We start from the raw sequence: 21,660 nt of genomic DNA, 5'->3' as shown, positions 1-21,660 counted from the left end.
AGCTCTTAGAAGAGTAGTAGAATATTGTGTAGACAATTCAGTTCAGAAATATCTTATACTTTCATACTGCAAATCAGTATTTATGTTGCTTACCTCTTGTCCTACAAATCACTTCTTGTTCTTCTTCTTCTTTTTATATAGACATAACTCTGTCTGTTTTTCAATGTGCCTCCAGTAAGTTGTCGTTCCATCGATTTAGTGGTCTTCCTACTGATCGTCTTCCTATTGAGGAACCGTCTCTTGCCGTCTTTACTACTCTATTTGTTGTCATTCGGCTTATATGATCGTTCTTGATTTTCACCTTGCATCTACGATGTATATCTGTACTTCTAGCTCTGTCCCATAGTGTCTTACCATCAATTTTTCCAAATGTTTTCATCTCTGTTGTTTCTAACATCCTTTTTGTCCTCTCTGTGTCAGGTCTTTTGTCTGCCGCGTATGTCATTAGTGGTCTGATGACTGTTTTGTAAATTCTGCCTTTCATCTTTTTCGCGATATTTGTATTTCCCCATATTTTTTTCACTCAGGCAGCCTGCGGTTCTGTTTGCTCTATTCACTTAATCTTCCATTTCAGTTTCGAGCTTTCCGTAGCTAGATAATGTGATGCCTAGATATTTAAACTCCACCACTTGCTCTATTATCTGACCTTCTAGCTCCAATTTACATCTTAGTAAATTTGCTGTTGTAACCATGCATTTTATCTTTTTTGGGGAAAATAACATGTTAAATTTTCTGGAGGTTATATTAAATTGGTGCAGCATACGTTGTAAATCATCTTCATAATTAGGTTGAACAATAGAGGACTCAGGGAATCTCCCTGTCTTATTTCATCGCCAGCTTCAATAGGTTCGGTTAGTTCTTCTTCTACTTTTACTTTTATTGTGTTGTTTTGGTAGATATTTTCGATCTCTCGAGGTATCTCTCTTGCATACAGTAAGCGGATATCATCTTTTAGTTTCACCCGGTCAAATGCCTTCTTAAGGTCTACGAAACATATATATGCCGGTTTGTTGTATTCTAATGATTTCTCTTGCACTTGCCTCATTATAAATATAGCGTCGTTGCATGATCTTCCCGACCTAAAACCTTGTTGTTCTTCTGCTAGTGTTATAATTTCATTCAGTTTATTTGTTATCACTTTGGTTGTTAATTTTAGTGTTGTGTTTCATAAATTAATTCCTCTGTAATTTTTCGGGTCCGATTTGTCTCCCTTTTTGAAGAGAGGTATTAGGATGCTTAAGATTGGAGATCAAGCACCCCAACACTTCTTGTTGAAGAAGAAATTTAAACATGGGAAGTTCGACTTTTTCTGAAAGATCTTGTAATTTATCCTAGATTATTTTATTCAACACCTATTTGACTGGACTATAAAAATTACAATAGTTAAACAATAGATCATAAAAATAGAGAAAAAGTAGTTTAAAACATTTTTCATTTTAGACGTTCTTGCTAAAAACGGAATAATTTTTATTTTTCTTTTTACGGGATGAAATTTTTAAAAACTACTGAAAATATTATCATTCTTCTCTAAGTTTTTTTTATGTATCAGTAAGTGATTCAGGTCTGATTTATAAGCTTTTTTATATAGAATTATGTTAATGAGTTCGTTCCAGTTGCTGGGAATTTTGTTTCCTCCGTTATTTGTTTTTTAGAGTATGGAGGTTATCGAGGAAAATGTTTTTCCAGTATTATTCTATCGGAGCGGCTTATTATTTTCATTTCCAGTAATGTCTAGGTACTTCAGATTTATTAATTTTTAATGAAGAGAATGAAATAACAAAAGCGCCAATGATAGAAGAGGTTGAAAAGGCAATCAAACTGCAGAAAAATGACAAGGCCCCTGGATGGAAGGAAGAGAAATAATGAAAGGATATATGATGCCATATACAAAATATGGAGACAAGAGAAATGGCTAAAAGATTGGAAGAAATAGTGACCCCTTCTGCCATCGGAAACCTAATAGCCATTCGGGATCGGAAGAAACAAGAGTTAACCAAGAGAGGCTGATAGGATGAGTAGACGGATGGGTTCCAAATGCTCTGTCTTTATCTGCCAAAAACATTAGTGAATCTAAAGACACAACCATGGAGGAATACGAAGAATTGTTTAAAAATAATTGAATACCAAATATACCACCAAACAGTGAACTGTTATGGACAATGCGTCTTATCTTAGTAGAGAATTAAATAAAGCTCATTGTATCAATAATACTAAAGTTACTATTCAAAATTACATGTTCGATAATGATTTATCTATTATTATCTTTAATTAATTTATCTATAAAAAGAATATATTTGTGAACACATGTGGCATCAATTAAAATCTGGCATTAGGAGAAAAAATGTTACACCTACTGTAAGCGATTCTGTAATTCAACTTATTAATAATGAAGTGCATTATATTAATATTAGCTAATGCCCCATTAGCTTGTTGTCACAAGTAAGCTATTTACAAGAGTTATTACCAACAATCTAGGAAGTAAGTTGGATTTCTATCAGCCAAGAGAGCAAGCAGGTTTTAGAGCAGGATATGGCACGAATGATCATTTACAAGTAATTAAGAACTTAATAGAAAAGAGTGTTGAATATAACAAGCCATTAGTCATGATATTTGTTGACTGCGAAAAAGCTTTCGACACAATAAGTCATCAAAAGATGTTAAAAGCCTTAACAGAGTACCGTATAGATGATCGCTATGATAAACATGATAAAATACATCTATCAAAATGGGACAGCAAGTGTGAAACTGGCAGATAAAAAGACCAACGTATTTAAAATAAAACGGGAAGTGCTACAGGGAGACACAATTTCGCCAAAATTGTTTACAACATTATTAGAGCATATGTTTAAGAACGCAAATCTGAGTGAAAAAGGAATTAATGTCAATGGAGAAATGCTTAGTCATTTGAGGTTTGCTGACGATATTGTCCTTTTTGCTGACAGAATCGATGATGCAGTATCGCAACTGGAGAAACTATACCTAGCCTCCCTACAAATAGGATTAAAAATCAACCACACAAAAACACAAATCATGACAAATCTTGTGTTAAGCGAAAAGATTTCAGTAAATGGCATGCATATTGAAGAAACCACCTCATATAAGTACTTAGGACATGAGATACGCATAGGAAGAGATAATCAAACGTGCTAACTAAGCCGCCGCATAGGACTCACTTGGGTGGCATTCGGCAAGCTAAGCTATGTTCTTAAATCAGAACTGCCTATGTGTCTTAAAAGAAAAGTCGTTACTCAGTGCGTGTTGCCAGTACTTACATATGGTGCAGAGACATTAACACTAACCAAGAAAGTAAGAAATAAAATTTGTGTTACCCAAAGAGCCATGGAACGATCGATGTTAGGCATTTCTCGTAGGGATCGGATCACGAACAAGGAAATAAGACAGAGAACAGGAGTGACAGATGCCATAGAAAGAATTATGACCCTTAGGTGGAACTGGGCGGGGCACATAGCTAGAATGTCGGATAACAGATGGATACAGCGAATAATACAGTGGAGACCGAGACAAGAAGCACATCGAAGTAGAGGTTGTCCACCAACAAGATGGTCTAATGACATAAAAGGATCGACAACAATTGGATGCAAACAGCACAAAACAGAAATACATGGAAAAGACTGAGGGAGACCTATATCCAGCAGTGGATAGATCCGGGTTAAATGATGATGATATTAATATTAGCAGATGGCGAAATGCAATTGCATATATCGAAAACGTTCAAAATTCCGTAATATAGACATTTTTAACTTCAAAAATTACCTATTTTCAACTAGACAAATAAAAATAGGTAGATATAGACCTGCATACAATACAAAAAAACCACTTGAAAAAGCCACATGCATTTTTTTTCTATATAAATAACGAAATGATGCATCACCACGGCCCCTATTGAAGCTTCAGGGCTTCGCGGCATTTTTCGATATCCTCAATTGTACACGGATTAATACAATGTTGTCACACCTTTTTAATACCCTCCTGTATATAATAGAGGGTTTACGCGAACAATAGTTGAACGTGTGTGCAATTTTGAATATTCCACAGATTGGGAATAACACACGATGCGGAACGGCCTTTGTTTGATTTGGCCAAAAAAATTCCTGAATAATTTGGCTTTTGGGTGGTGGTTTTTGTTAGTTTTGTAAGTCAATTCTTTTGATTTGTTTATTTCAACTATATTCAGAGGGTTAGTGATTTGTTTTATTTATCAATTTGATTTGTCTATCGTTATCTTCTTTTTCTTCTGTGAGTGAGGTTATCTACCCATACAATTACTAAAACTATATAATTTTCTGACTTATATTGTTGCAAAAAAATTTATTTGGGATAAACAAATAAAATATCTTTTAAACTATTTGACCGATCACTTTGAAATTTTAACCATGTGTCAAGCACTACAAGACACAACATTCCATGAAATATTAATGTTATAAGTTTATTTTCAAAAAAGTTATTAACATTTATGAAAAACCAAAATATTTGACTTATTTTGCAACTTCCCAAGCAACAAAGAAGGATAGAAAAATTTAGAAAACCCCATTTTGAAGGTTTTTCTATGATTTGTAAGTTTCTTCTGTTCTAAAATTTGTTTCAAATGCTTTTCTTTTTGCTGATAGACGAAAAAAGCGAAAATTTTCCGTTTTTGACCTTAATTTGTTAATAACTTATCAAGTCCAAAAAATCTACTGCAGGAAACATATAGGTTTTTGTTACAGACGTCCGTACTACTCAAAACAACTGTCATTTGCCTGGCCGGACAGGTGTCAAAAACAGAGTAATTTTTTTACTTATTCCCTGGCCTATACGCCCATACACTAAAATTATGCGCATTTTATAGTATTTTGAGCGCTCAACTAAAACCATTGTAATTTTTCCCGTTTTTAACGTGTAATATTGTTAAACTGACCTACAAATTTGTTGTTGCAGAAGATAGAATCCAGAAATACTGCAATAGCGATATCCGGCTCACCGAGTTATATGCCAAGGGATTGTCAGAGGGATATATTCATAATCCTGGATATCCCAGATTCTATTCGGGTCAAAGACAATGTAAATGGAGGATTATAGGCCAAGAGAAACAAAAAATCAAAGTTACTATTCTGGATATTTCGCTGATAGGTAAGAATTTTATCACATTGAATACATCGTAAGTCATAAGTGAACAAAGGATTAATAAAATATATGGTGACACTTCCTATATCGGTTTTATACATTTTATACATACACAACAGTGATATCAGCAAACATTACCATGTTGTAAATAGAACAATTTTTCGGTCCAGAAAAAAAAAACGTTCTTCAAACAAATTAAACTTTTTTACCTTTTAGTTATTCTAATATTTATATATTTTTTTTAGTGGACCGTCCAAACTGCATTGATCGGCTGGAAATCAGGGACACCGGCCAAGTAATCTTCTCAACGTGTAAACAAACTCATCCGCCAACCGAAGTGATCTCAGGAACAGAGTCAATTGAAATAGTGTTAAGTTCTACGCAGAGTATCAACCCGCGAAGAGGTTTTTTGTTACATTTCGCTGCAGTGGGATGCCCTGAGATCGAGCTGCCTCAGGATTCCTATTTGATGTACAGGTAAAAATATTATAATTCCTTCTGTCTATTGTTGCATTGGCATCTCCAATTTTGACGAATCGTTTATTTGCGATAAAAAAAAGTATTACCATGCTATATTAAACAGCAAAACCTACACTTCGTTATAATGAAATTCGTATATATATTGACAAAAAGATTTTAAAGAAACTGGAAGGAAAATATTATATATATAATTTAGCTCTCCAGGCCTAGAAGGCCCATGGCTTGGGTTACTATTCTTTTCCATTCTTTTCTGTTTGTTGCTTTATTATTCCAGTTTGGTATTTTAAGTTTTTCTATGTCTTTTTCAACATCCTTCTTCCACCTGGTTTTCGGTCTGCCTTTCTTCCTTTTCCCTCCTATTCCTCCCATTAGCATTCTTTTTGGCAGTCTCGTGTTTTCCATCCTTTGGATGTGTCCCAACCATCTCAGTCTTTGTGACTTTATGATCCCTACGATATTCGGTTCTCCATACATCTCCTCTAATTCCATATTTGGTCTTTTTATCCATATACCATTCCATAATTTACCTCCAAATATTTTCCTGAGGACTTTTCTTTCCCAGACTTGCAGCAAGACTTGCTCGGATTTGTTCATTGTCCATGTTTCACTGGCATATAATACAATAGGTCTTATTACTGTCTTATATATTCTTATCTTAGCCCTTCTAGATATGTTTTTGCTTCTTACTAAATTGTTTAGTGCAAAAATACAACGGTTACCGGCCATAATTTTCGCTTGGATTTCTTCCTTCATATTTGGTCTTCTCGTGAATGTCGCTCCTAAATACTGGAATATTTCTACTTCTTCGAATTTATATGTTTTTTCATCTGTTATTACTGCCAGATATTGTTCTTGCAGGTAATCTCTTTCTGTCCATTCCATATATTTGGTCTTTTCTTCATTTATGTACATCCCTTTCTTTCTCGCTTTCATTTCTAATCTTTTTATTATTTCTTTTAATTCTAATTGCTCGAATGCTAAGCATTGGTGTTTTCTTTGATATATAAGTCCTGACCTGTTGATTCCAGCTTCTCTGATGGTAACTTCGAGGACGATACTGAACAACAGCGATGACAGTGGGTCTCCTTGTCGCACCCCCTCACTGACCTCAAACTTATCTGTTTCTTCGCCATTTATTTTAACCCTATTCTCTGTTTTTCGGAGTGTCACTTTTATCATTCTTTTCAGTTTTTCACTAATTCCCATTTCACGTAGTGCGTTGTATATTTCTTTGCGTTTTATCCTATCGAACGCTTGTTTAAAGTCGATGAATAGGGCCATTGTAGGTTTCCCATATTCGTAGCTTTCTGCTTGTATTTCGCGAAGTAGGAAAACTTGATCCACTGTGCTGCGCCCTCTTCTGAATCCACATTGATATTTCCCTATTTCATTATCTATATTTTGAGATAGCTTATCTTTTAGGCAAATATTATAAGATGGTAATATATTCAGCATTAATGTACTTACATGTGTACATTAAGGCTGATCCAGACAATGAATAGATGTTATCAAAATAAGAATGCTTAAAGAGATTAGCTTTTACCTAATGTAATAAAAATGGATTTATTGTAGATATTGTTCAGAAGCTTTTTTGAGATGGAGAGGGATTGAAATGATGTCACTAGACTCTTTTGAGAGTCAACAGTCAAAAGAAAAAGAAGATTTCACGCGCTTATAAATTGAAAATTATGATCTGAAGAAACAAGCTTAGACAATATGAACGACAACAATAATAGATAAAGATTAATAGAAAGAAAAAGTAGAGGTCTAGGTTCAAAAGGATATTGTAAGTCACAAAACATGAATAAAACAGATTTTTATAACTACTGGTACTGCAGCTCTAAAGAAGAGTCCTGGACCTTCCCAAATATTGTTCACCATTGTCCACTAATAACCGTTGTTAGTTTGTCGTGCCAGTTTTTTAGCATCCCAGTCCACACTACCCCTGTATCTAGCTCAATGATTTTACCTAGCTGAATGTCTACTTTCTGCGGGCTTGATCATCGGAGAAAGTCGTGATGTTGCGGTCGTGTTTTAGAGAGATATATTGTCTTTTACATTTGATATGATGAATGAATAAAAATAATATAGATTTGTATGAGTAGTACTCGAAAATAAACCCACAAGGCGTCAACCATTAGGAAGACTCGGTTTGGACTCTGCTCGTTGTCTCTACACTTTTATTTGTGGACTATTCATGGAATACCCATCAATAGTCCTCTTTTGTGCTACTATTTAACACTGTTAAATAGCAGCATTGCTCATAGTTTTTAAATTTCGTTTCCTTGGTCTGGACAGAAAAATATTCGTGACAATCAAAAACATTTTTGGTATAGTTATGATACTAGTTTCAGAAGTGTTTTCAGACGCAATTGTGTTTTCGAAGCAGTTGTTAGATATTGAAAATGGTAAATTCGGTATTGACTCCTCTACCGGATTCATTTCATCGCCCAGAGATTTCTGTTACTTAACAAAGTTGAAAGAGGAGCTTATTGAACTTTTATACATTATTTAATTTTAAGGCGATACGAAGTTCGTCGTTTCAGCTAATTCTTAATAAATTTCTTTTTTACAGAAATGCTGGACTAATGGTATTCAGTTGTTGTTTGGGATACCAGTTTCCTGATACGGGTACTAGAATAAAGAGCGTTGGATGCCAAGGGGCGTTTTGGAACAGTTCACTGCCTCTATTGCACTGTCAAAGTAAGTTTTATTAGTTTTTATTTGAAATATACAATTACTAAAAAACACAGATTCAAGAAATTTTAAAACAACGTAAGACAATTCAGACATATATGATAAATTTTAAGTATTTTTAAGTATGTTTCTGGAACGACGTTAATGGGGGATGGTCATTGATCAAATTAACTTTAACTGGAGAACACCTGTCAGCAAAATAATACCATGTTTAATGCCTTTAAAAAGGCAACCATATCCAATAATGATAGTAATATTTTTTCCTTAGTAGATCATAGATAGATCCATAGATTGTAAATCACGAAGAAACTCATGAGGAAATCATTTATAAATATATATATATATATATATATATATATATATATATATATATATATATATATTCTAAAATTGCCCTTTCGGGTTACATCACAGAACTATATTCGGATTAATAAGTCCATCATCAGTGCAGTTACCAGGTAAACATGAGAGAAGCCACTAAATATGTGGCTAAAAATCCTTTAAATAAAGTTAACTTTGTTAATTAATAAATATTTGTTGTTAAATTTAAACGATGTTGTAGTTTTAAACAGATTTACATCACGGCAACGCAAGAATGCCAGGGGTTACAAACGTTGCTATCCCTCATGTATACCTTGTAACTGCACTGATGAGGCAATTTTAGAATATATATACCTTTTATAAAGGATTTTTTAAATAAAAGTTGTCATGCTACTATTCCGACATAGGAAGTACTTGGTCTTAAATTTATTTTACTGTTAATATTAACATGAAATTCTAGTTTTTATCTATTTTTGTGTGTGTGTGTGGTTGGAAATAACTTGTGTGAAACTTTTTGGGTACCTCTCCCAGGTTGGAAGTCGCAATAGATTGACACTAGCCTGGGTTTATATACAAAACAGCAGCCATTGATAAATGAGTAAAAAGCTGACGACACTGTAGGCTTAGTAAGTATTTGAGTCATATGGGCTTAACGAAAGAGGATACTTGTCGGTTCTGTCTAAAAGAAGAAACTGCACGTCGTATATCAGTGTGAAGGTGTCACAAGGCAATGGTATCTAGAATTTGGAAGGGAAAACTAAAAGCATCAGGCTGTATGAAAGGACACCTCTTAAGGCTGTGGAAGCTCGTTAAAGAGAATAGGGCTGAATAATGAGCTTTAAGTGATAAAGGGAAGCACAATAGATATGTTAAGGTCGCAATGTGTCAATCCGAGAGCCGCCTAGTTGTAATCTATGGAATTGGAAATATGACTGCCGATTACTGGATCCATTTGCCTAACCAATTTCTTTTTAGTGATTTCTTCTTTTAATAGTTTAAACCATATCCTACTATATTCTACCAAGGGATATGCGACGTAATATAATTTATTTAACTAAGAGTACTTTTATGCCAGCCCTTGTTACGCCCCTGATAAAAAAATAGATTGAAGAGATTATTGTAGACGTTTTGCTGCAGCAGAAATCCTAATAAACTGATAAACTGCCCTAATGCTATCTCCAAATATATATTCATACTAATTTTGTATAAGAATCGATTCGATTTCCCCTAATCGAACTTTTCAGTCATTATTAAGATTTGTCTTTTGAATAAAACTGAGTAGATTCAACTGCCTTTTCGCTAGTATTTACATCAATGTTAACTATGTCATTTGATTTCTTACTATCTAGCCTTTAAGTTAGGTATCTATATTCTTTATGTTTTCTTTATTTTTCCCAAGTTTGTTCATTGTTTATAATGTATGTGTGTAATGGTTTATATATACTTGTGTGCATAAATTTATAATAGCTTAACTTAATTTTTGTAGTTACTTCTACTTTCGAATGAAATAAATAAATAAGTATGTAAATAAACTGACATAGAATAAAATACAAAATAGATTATATGGCGTGCTGAAGTGCTAAAACACATTTAAAAAATCCCCTTGTGTTGCTATTCTAGTTGTACGCCCCTGGCTCTATTTGTAAAAGTCTCTCTGAAAAATGATTCAACATTATTCAATTAAGGACGAGCATCATTCCAAGCTTTCTTTGTCTCTTTCTGACCTTTGCTCCTCTGGCTTCCTTGATTAATTTATTTCCCTTTTGAAAGTGCCTGCTGTTTGCTCTCTGCTATCTAGGTAACTAATTTTGTGTATATTTTTACTTTTAGAGTAGTCTATTTGAGTACATAGTAGAAGAGAAAAGTTATGTAGCGGAATTAGTCTTTCGTCTACGTTTCGTCTCAAGTTTTTTGTTTCCCATGTTTACTTGAACCGGAAGAATGAAGTTTTTGTCAGTGTTTGTTTTATTTATTTAATTAAATGTTGTCTACTGTATATAAAGGGAATTATATAAAATTTAACATTTCGATTTCAACTTCGGAAATCTTTCTTTTTGTATTTTAAGAACAATTTCCGAAGTGGAATTTGAAAAGTTAAAATAATTATTTTTTAATTAAAATTGTTATTAATTCCCTTTAAATACAATAGATAATATTGATAAGCCAGAATAATATATTTGCAGAACCATATTATCTAAATGTATGGTAGAAATATTGTTTTAACAACCTTTATCTTCTTCTTTAAGGAGTGTTTTAATCAGTGGAGGTTGGCAACAATTTGGGTGAATTATTTGAGGTTTTGCACCGTTCTAAGGGTGTATATAAATCTAGTTCTACCCAATAACGAATTTTGTTCAGGCAAGAATAATGCCTAAAGGTACGTTTTTATTGGGGCGTCTGTTGCGATCATCTTTGAGTGATCGTCGCTCGTCGCTAAGCGATGATCGCAAGCGAAGTGTTTTTACTGAAGCGATGATTTGTTTAGTGAATTATCCGTTGTCTAGTGAACAAGTGGTTTTGTTGCGGCGATGAAAATATGAAAAAGAAAACAATTATTGGTAAAATATCTGCTAGCAGAAAAAAAGAGGACGAAGAAATGTTAAGTGTTCCAAGATTAGAAAAATATGCAATATTTAAAAGAAGACAAGAAGGATGCTTCAAAATTTCGATAAAACCATAGGAGATGATGTTGTTTCCACAGTTTTTCCGTTTGAATGAACTTCAGTTTCATTTTGTGTTTATTAAAAAAGGATATGAAAAAGTCGTCTACAAACTGTATTCCATATCCAGGGTTTCCAAAAGGAATCTCTCAAATAAAAAACTCTAAAAATCACATACACAAGCCACTAAAGTCGCTCAGCGATTGCGACTGTATCCTGTGTCTGCTCTCGGACCAGGGACCAGTCGTCAACGATAGACGCAGCGGCTCCAGCGACAGATGCGTCAGTCAAAACGGCTCCGTAACAGACCACACAAGCGGTACACAAGCTTAGCGACGATCGCTCAGCGATGATCGCAACAACCGCTCCAGTAAAAATGTAGCTTAAGGCGAGGTGCTCTGCAATATTTCATCCAACAAAGAAATTTTAAAAGAATGGTTATAAGATATAAAAATCAAACATGGTAACGAAAATGATGCGAGGAAGTAGAGCCGTGTCTAGATTGAAGCAAATCTTGGAGATTCATACGAAATCTAAGGAGAGAGATATAAATACAGAAAACCATTCAAACCATCAACATTAATGTAATTAAAAGTCATTACACAAACAAATAATGAGAGTCCAGACCTGAATATCTCCAACAAACACCAAGATACCAAATCCATGAAGCAGAATTTACCATCGGAGACGATCTAAGTGCCATGCTTATAAAAATCATGAAAAATAAATCTCTATCATACGGTTTCTTAATATCAATGAATACCATATGAGTGTTTCATTCTTTAATTATGTATTCACAACAATTTCTGAGTAAAGAGTGTTACACCAAGCCCTTGCTACGCCCCTGATCAAATATCCTACGCGCTCGATCGACGATTTGATGTACAGAGGTGCTCTAACGCCACCGAGAGGAGGCAATTAAAATTTAAGTACATAGTTAGTCTAATAAATATATTTATACGGTTAAATAAATGAATCTTATAAATTAATCGTGTTTTAGTATTAGTGTTAGAGGACTTTAAATAAATTAAAATAAACACTAAAAGAGTTTAAAAAAAACTGGACCTTTTTGCTGTCAGTATGGTCTTCCGGTATATTTTAGAATGGGCCACTCTGTAATCGTATTTAAAAGTATCAACTCTAAGATTAAGTTAAATCACACGCTCTTTGTTTTCCCTATCTACATACATCTTCCTAAAATCTCTTCGAAGCACCATTGTAAGATTAAACATTTATAAGCCTTACGCTCAACCCGACGATCTCATTTGCTGTGATACGGAGAATCAATTCCCTTTATTTATTCATTTGTTCAGGTTTTTATTACAGATTGCAGCAACGATTTATGGGTGTATCATTACATAGTAAAACCTGTGTATGTGTGTTTATTTCAAACAAAGATCGATGGTTTATAGGAGCAAAAGTCCATAAAAAAGGGAATAAACATTTTGTAGGATCATTGACAAATTGAGTTTGAAAATAAACTTCAACAGTGGCATATAAAAATGTCGTATTAACATACTGCATTATATAGATATAGATTTATTGACAATTTTTAACTAAGATTAATACTATTAAAGGAATTAATATTAAACTCAACAGTCTTCTGGGTTCAACCGCGTCGATTTATCATTGCGCTAAGCTTTCGACATCCTCTTCGATGTCTTCTTCAGGTCTTCTGAGATCTCAGTCTCCCGAGCCCCGACCCCCGAGATCCCCAGAGATATAAGTTTTTGTTGGGCGGTAAATATTCTCTTTATTGTTTTTATGTGAATGTGTACAAAAAGCAGAATGGGAAAATTTTGATTTGTCTCTTCCAATGAAAATTTCTGGGTTTTTTGTTGAATTCACAACTGAAATAGTAGCACAATAACAAAATGGCTATAAAAAACACAAAATCTAGTATTTAATAACACAACTGTTCTTTTCGTAGTATTACAATGTATTTTGCAAATTTTGGTGTACCTGATTTCAAGTACTATCGGAAACATCTACCAAAACAACAAAATGGAAGTCAAAATAGATGGACAAATTACAGAACCTATAGAAATAGGCAGCGGAATAAGATAAGGAGATTGAGCCCCATTATCTTTAATTTGATCATGGATAAAATCATCAAAAGCGTTAACAAAGGAAGAGGGTACGGAATGGAAAACAAAGAAATAAAAATACTCTGTTACTCAGACGACGCAATAATGATAGCCCAAGATGAAGATAATCTGCAAAGACTGGTCCACAGATTTAACATAAGAGCAAAAGAATTTAATATGACAATCTCATCTCAGAAAACTAAAACAGTATGAGTCAGCAAATAACCAACCAGATGTAAAATAGAAATTGATGGCATCAGTATTGAACAAGTAATGGAAATAAAATACTTGGGAATTACACTGTCTAGCTATGAAGAACTAGACAAAGAAGTCGAAGATCAAATAGAAAAAGCTGATTACATTAACACTGAAATGAAGTCAAGAATTTATAAAGCCAGTTTAAGACCAATAATGACCTATGGCTCAGAAACTCGACACGACACAGCCACAACGCAAAGGCTACTGGAAACGGCAGAGATGAGAGTACTGAGAAGAATTACAGGAAATACGCTGAGAGATCGAAAGAGAAGTGAAGATTAGAAGAAAATGTAACATACAGTGTATAAATGAATGAACCCATAATAGAACCAATAAAAAAAGAATGTAATTGCTTATTCAGAAGAAATAGAAGAAAAAGAAGAACATTAAATATTGATCTGAAAGTAAATGAAGACAAAACAAAATACACGGTCGTTTCAAAACAAGAACAATGGCAAAAAAGGTAAAATATCACTATAAATGATCACAAGTTCGAGGTGGCTAAAAAATTTTAAAAAGCGAATACTGACGGGAAATATATCTTCTTTGCAGTACAACATATAATGAAGTCAAAACTTCTCTCACGCGAGTACAATGTATTTGTACAATGAGAAGACCTCTAGGACTGCCTAGTAAAAGGTGAAAAGATGCAGCCAGAAAGGATCTGGACTGAAAATGGAGTGGAACAATGGAAATGTAACGTGCAGTGTATAAATAAATGGACCCAAAATAGAAAAAAAAAGAATGGCATAAACCCATAAGCAGAATGAAGGAGACTCGTGTCGTCAAAAAGCAAGAGATATGTTACCAATCGGCAGAAGAAATATCGGACGACGACGAAAATGGAGTGACAACCTTCCATAGAGGTAATATTCCGCCAATGAACAAGCAGAATTTCTTATAAAGAGGAAGAAGAAGGTATTATATCGTTTACAAAAATTTTTTAATAAGAAATTCTTAAGTATCTAAGTTAAATATTGTGTTTATATGCTGCAATTGATTGTACTTAATGATAATTACATTTTCAAATACAAAAACTTTGACGTTTCGATTTCAACTCCGGAAATCGTTTTCAAACAAGATTATTTAAGATAATCTTTATTAATAATTATTGTTAAAAAGAATGTATAACCGCCAATGTTGTTGACGAGGTTATGTCATAACCCTCCTCATAATGACGTAACCTTGTCAACTACTTTGGCGGCTATACATTTGTTTTTAACAAAATTCTTAAATAATTTTAAATATTTTTTTGTAGTTTAAAATGTAATTATCATTACAATCAATTGCGGCTTAATCCCGTATAAACACAATCTTAAACTAAGAAATTACTAGATTTAACCCGTAAATGTTTATAAATTGTCCCTGCTCCTCTATCCCTTGTCACGCTTTTGACGTGTGTAATGGGTTTCCCCTACTTGTTTTCTACCCCCTATTCTCCTTCTCCCGTAACATCAAACCCCTGCCTGTTCATCAGTTCATCGGCTGAACCATGCTGAGCAGATATTTAAATATGAATGACCATTCTGAGTCATCCGCCTGAAAAACCCTATGGTATTCCAATTCGGGAACCGACAATTGCACCAAAGACATAAATTTTAATATAAGAAATATATTTTTTTAATAAATCATTAATTACTATAAAAATCATCATCATCCAGCACTTTGCGTCCACTGCTGGAGATAGGCCTTCTTCATTTTGTGCAGTGCGCTCTATCTTGAGCACTTTTCATAAAATTTCTTGACATTTTCTTGAGATCGTCAGTCCAACGAGTACTTCCTCTACTTCTTTTGTCTAACCTCGGGCTTCACTCAAGCAATCTCTTCGTCCACCTTTCATCACTGATTCGGGCTACGTATTCGGCCCAGTTCCATTTCAGTGTGGCAATTCGGGAAATTACGTCGGTAACTCCCGTTCTTCGCCTTAAGTCTTTATTTCTAACTCGGTCAGAGATGTACTCAGCATTGACCGTTCCATTTTCCTCTGAGCTATTTGCAGCGTTTTAGAAGTGATAGCCGTCAATGTCTAAGTTTCGGCACGATAGGTCATCACAGGCAACACACAATATTAATATTTTCGTTAGGTACTAGGTTTGTCATGAATTTTGTTTTGGAGATGTTTATTTTAAGACCCACACTGGCACACACTAACTGAAGTTTATGTAGCATTGTACATATCTCCTTGAGGTTGTCCGAGAACAAAAATATTTCGTCTACGAATTTCAAATGTATTCCGTCGATGTTAAGGCCTTTCTCTTCTCAGTTAAGTTTTTTACAGGCATGTTCTAGTACTGCAGTATACAGTTTAGGCGATAAGATATCACCCTACCGGACTCTCTGCCGATTGGGATATGATCCGTGTTTTTATGTATTTTCACCGACATAGTTGCGTTCTTATATTTATTGTAAATTAACCCTGTATATCGGTATTCAATGCGGCATGCTTGTAGTGCTTCCAGGATTTTGTCAAATTCTACCGTGTAAAAGGCTTTATGGAAATCTACAAAAGCCAGAACGAGTGGTCGATTGTATTCGATAGTCTTTTCTATTACCGTTTTAATGCTCTGTAGGTGATCGTTTGTTCCAAATTGGGTACGAAATCTCGCTTAGACTATTGGCTGGTGTAGAAATCAAGTTTTTTCTCAAGACGATTCGTTACTATTCTTGTAAGGAGTTTGTATAAAACGTTATTGTTGTTTGTATAAAAATATAAATTACAAGAACTATTTCATGATAAACTACCTATATAGCATGGCAAACTACCTATATACCATGGCGTGGTGTCCTAACAGAAGGACCATAAAACTAACACAAACACAAAATACCAATGGTCATGACTAAATACTGGCAGAAGTTATAAGATTTCTTTATACTAGTGGAATAAAAGCCTTGACTAATACTGAATATTATTCCGACGAATTACTGGACTTTATTTCTCTATCATAAAAATTAAATGGTAAAAATTTCGAGATCGTCAAGCTACCATCCAAATGAGTCTTATACTTGAGTATTTCTGAGGATAACTCAAGGCAGACATAATAACAAATTGGAAAGATGTATTAGTAGTAGCCAGTTTGGATTTAGAAATGGATTGGGGTTGGGTGAGGAATTATTTAGTCTTTATTTTCTAATTCAACGAAACTGAGACACTAATGAAGATATTTTTTATGTTTCTAGACTTCGAAAAGGAGGTTGACTGAGGTATAAACGCAGAATGGATATTGATAGTGAAAGCTGCAAATATTGACCAAAAATATATACTAATTACTGCTAACTTATACTGAAGTCACAAAGCGTTAATAAGTTAGTTAAACAACCTAGTTGAAATAAAAATGAACATTGTTCCTATTAACAATATACGATACACAGGTGATACTATTCTACAAGCAAGTAGGGACAAGTTGTATTATTGTAGGTGATTCCCTCCCTTGCTTTGGTTTTCGCATCTAGATACTCAAATTATTGTGAACAACAGCCTTCCACTGCTCCTGATGTAGCTAGCTTGGACCCATACATGGTTTGTCCAAAAATGACATGATTCATGTAATATTTGACATGTTTAATTTTAATTTTCTCACAAGTTATCTGTTGCATAGCATCTGCTTTAAACTCTACTTCTCTTCTTGATCATACAATATAGCAGTCGATCCCTTTGATTTATCACAAATTTGAGCGGATACCACTTATGTTTCTTGTTTTATGTAGCGTTCGAGTTCTGATTCCCATGCTATTACTTCTGTTATGAGGCGATTTACTAAGAACTTCTGCGGAGTGAAGGCACTATATTATGACTTTGTAAAGGCTATTGGTATAGAACAGTGCATAAATTGTCACGAAGTTTTTGGTTTAAACGATTTTTATACTATTCTTGCATTGAAGTTGTCCAACAGTAAATTTCCACGTTGATTTTCTATTTTTATGTGAGTTTCATTGAGGTGTTTGAAAAACTCTTTTAGTCTATATAGCATCATCATTGGTACAGTATACTCATATTAGAGATATTATGTGCTCATTGATAGTAAGGTTGACGATTATAAGTCTCTCTTTGATTACAAGTATTGGGTAATTTTTAATATATTTTATGTACAAATATGGATAGTCTCATAATTGCTATTTATGAATTGATTACTACAAATATGTACATAATCCCCAAGATCTTCAATTCCTTTGCGTGTTTTCTTCGTTTCTATGAGCACCCCTATATTTACCTTTATCTCATTATGGACATTCTATGTTACAAAAGTCATATTCTTATTTCGCCACATATTTGTCTTTGTTTTTTGCCTCAACACCCTTCCAGAAGAACCGACGGATTTTTGGTCTAGGTTTTCTTCCCCTAGACTGCCTGTCTTCCGAGACTAAGAAGTTCAGTCTACCTCCAAATTTATAATCTGCTCACTTCCTGTTCAGATCATTGGGATTTCGCTCTGTAAATGTGCTCTTTTGCTTCGCTTGCACCCTAGACTGAGGCGTTTAATGGTACTATCAGCCAGGTCAGCTGAACCCAGGTTTTTTATAGAGATGTAACTTCTCTATATCTTCTCTTTTTTTTATTCTTGTCGGCCTATGTCGATTGTAAAACTATTAAATTCACCAAACAACCACCATAGGCAGAGTTCATAAATACAGTAGGTAGTTAATATAAAAATGCCACGAGAAAATCGTTTCAGAATACAAATTATATTTCAGTTTCTACATATTTGTAATTTTTAACGCTATACATATTTTTCTTGTCGTACCTATACATCAATTTCTGATATTATCGATCATGGTATTAATTCTCATTATTACAGTCTCCTTTATAGTTTAAAATTTGACCCAATTTCTTACATTTTAAAGGCGAAAACTTTGTATCTTTTTCCTATCACAAACTTTTTTGTAGAGCCAATTCGTATCGCTTTATTTGTTCATTCTTATATACTTGTTTATCTCTTAATACATAAATTAATATTTAGATAAGATATCTACTAGATTGATATCTAAAAAGAATATTAGTATTTATGAATGAATTTTTTTTCCGAGCTGATTATAATTCTGATCACCCGTGCAGTTACCCGCCACCGGTAGAGATAAAACGAACTCCAGACTTCATTCGACATCGGCAAACAAACGAAAATTGTTACAAAAGCCTACGAACCGTAGGCCGCGAAACAACGGTTTTCGTTAGACTCTCATCTGTTTTTCTCGTCTAAAGTGCTTGGTGGTTTTTCAGAAAAACAAATGAGAAAATAAAATAAGCTAGGTGAGTTTTGAGTTTTTCTATCACTCTTTTCTGCTGTTTGTTGTTGCTTTGTTTGATGTTTGAATAAGTTTCAACAGTTTGTTAGCGCTGTGCGTTAATAAAAATAGATTAAAGTGACCTTCTGGGTGGTAACTGGAGGCCTCTGAGGTTACGCTTGAATCGATTTAGCCTTTTTATAGTTTTAACTATAATTTCACGAATTTTGGTTAGAAAATCGACGACCACGTGGGTTGTAATAACAACCGACGTCAAATGCGATAAATGGCGCGTCTCGGTACGTCTACAGGGTGCGTTCGATAATTAATTGTCTACTATTACCAACTATTACTATCAACTTTTGACTGGAATTTTTTAGAGCCGTTTTAGACAATCGCTCTTTTTTACACAACCATAGTAATTCAGTTGTTTGCTTTTTAAATCATTTTAAGGTTTCGTAAACATTTGGACGTTAATAACTACATTAATCTATATTAAGCTAAATACCTAATTCAATGTATCTTTAACTTTTTTTTAAGAAATTAGTTTTTCCTTTTACCCATTTTTTGAAATCTTCAATATTCTTTGTATCACTTCAACATCTAAGGTCTCGCGTTGTTTTATGGTCAGATCCATGTGGAGTTTGTTCTTATTAGTGCTCTTCTATGCAAGTCTAGAGTTAGAGTTCTGTTCTATTCATTTGTTTTATCATTTTGTAGGAAAAAATTTGTCTTCCATGTAAATGATTTTCAATTTGGCTAATACACTCCAAGATGATAAAATACTAATGACTATGGTCTTTATTTCCTTTTTCTTTGTAGTTAGTTGATTTACAAAACTCGCAAATTATTTCTGTTCATCAGTCTTTGTTATCTACCAATAAATTTGTGTCATTTGCATCTTGTACCTTATTATAGTTTATTTTTATGAACGAGAGAGTAATTAGCATAATTTTAACTGGTAGCTCCGACCACTCCATGGGCGTGCTCAAGATTAATTGAAAAATTACTTTGAATAATTGTAAAAAATAAATGAATTATTTCAGTGTTATAAAGTGTTATGTGTATGTAAACAAAAGTGACCTCTTTTATCACACACTATATTAGAACTGACTGGCCTACATTAAAAAGGGTTTTAAAAAATTCACATTTTTTTTAATTTTTAAAAATTACAAAAGAGAAAAAGAGTTTTTAAAACCGTCTAAGGTATGTTAAATAGATGAATAAAAATATCAATATAAAACTTACAGCTACTTGTTACAAATCCAAATCAGATTCAGAAGATGAACTTTCAGAACCAAGATTTATAATAACTGGCTCGATCATTTTATCAGTAATATTGTCCAGCTTCCACATTTTTTCCTCTTCTTTAATAGTGTGATTTACTGCCTTTTCCCAGTTTTCAGGTTTTACATTATTTACGGCCTCCAAAAACAACTGTTTAACATCATGAATTTTAAAAGTGGTATTTTTTCTTGAAACTTCACTCTTTATCTGTGCCCATACCAGTTCAATCGGGTTTAATTCACAATGATATGGTGGGGATCTAAGTACTGTCATTCCACGATTTTTGGCAATTTCATCAATTTCGTATTTTTTAAATTTTTCTTTATGAAGGGCACACAACGAATAAAGTTCCTTTCTTATATTTCCGGGATGGTACGTAATATTTTTTGATCTCAGCCAATTCTGCAAGTCTTTTTTTAACCACTTGGTTGTGGGCAGTCCTTCTATAAGTCTGGAGTGATAACTTGCATTATCCATTACTATTACACAGTTCTTAGGAAGAAGATCTATCATTTGTTCGAACCATTCTTGAAAGACATCAGCGTTCATGTCTTCATGGTAGTCACCGGTACGAGTTGATTCAAAAGTTAATAAACCACCTTCATCAAAACCGTCTGAACTGCCAATGTGTACTATTATCAGCCTGCGTCCCTTTCCTGATGGTGGGTTTAAACCAGTAGATAAGTTATTTACAAAAGCGTGCCTTTGACTTGTAACAGTTTCATCCTGCCAAAATTTATTTGGTGTATGACCCTCGTTGATCCATGTTTCATCAAGATAAAATATTTTTCTTTTTTGGTTTCTCATTTCCTTTATGGTTCTTAGAAAATGTCTTCTCCATATGACAATATCGCTTCTTTCTAATAAAATAGACTTTCTGGGATTCTTTTTCCAGCGGAAGCCTATTTCTTTTAAAAGTTTCCATAACGTACTTCGACTCATTTCTGGGTAATCCTTATCATCTCGAACTGAGACAAGAACTTTATCCAATGTTGGAAATTCTTGTCTAAAGAAGAATTCATGCACTTTACGTCGAAGTCCTTCTTTAAAATGATATTCTATTTGAAATTTTGGTTTCCCTGGAGCATTACGTGGCATTTGAAAACTACCACATTTCTCTTCTTTAATAACTCTGTAAATCGTAGATTTCCCAACACCAAGTGTACTGGTAACTAACTCAACGGTCTCATCAACACTTTCACATAAACGTTTGTCTGTAAATGATTTAAAACAATTAAATATTAATGTTTTTTCCATTAACTGTTAGAGGACCAATTTTTCGGCGTTTACACGGCACTTCCAAATTTTCCATAACACTAGTATACACAATAAACTGCACCTTGCAACTGAAGTACCTACTTTTAGTGAACTGTTAAGAATTTTGAATACGCCACTTGGACCTTCCTACAAAATGGAAAAACCCACTATCACATTTTCTGTGGAATAAGTTTAGAAGGTAATTATCTAGTCAATTACTGTCGTAGATTCCTGGAATTAAAGAATTAAATGTTTGATTGCTGAAACCCTTA

The 21,660-nt window shown here is 33.8% G+C and overlaps 1 protein-coding gene across 1 annotated transcript in view; it reads left to right on the top strand.

The window, feature by feature from the left end:
• Positions 1-21,660, top strand: part of LOC140437799 (uncharacterized) — a 94,587-nt gene that overhangs the window by 58,167 nt on the left and 14,760 nt on the right. The window contains exons 5-7 of the mRNA XM_072527544.1: positions 4,939-5,130; positions 5,370-5,601; positions 8,180-8,307. Of these exons, the coding sequence (XP_072383645.1) occupies positions 4,939-5,130; positions 5,370-5,601; positions 8,180-8,307 (552 nt within the window). The remainder of the gene's footprint in view (positions 1-4,938; positions 5,131-5,369; positions 5,602-8,179; positions 8,308-21,660) is intronic.

This window comes from Diabrotica undecimpunctata, chromosome 3 (genome assembly GCF_040954645.1).
Source record: "Diabrotica undecimpunctata isolate CICGRU chromosome 3, icDiaUnde3, whole genome shotgun sequence".
Classification (NCBI taxonomy): Eukaryota; Metazoa; Arthropoda; class Insecta; order Coleoptera; family Chrysomelidae; genus Diabrotica; species Diabrotica undecimpunctata.
This window is presented reverse-complemented; position numbering and strand designations above follow the sequence as displayed.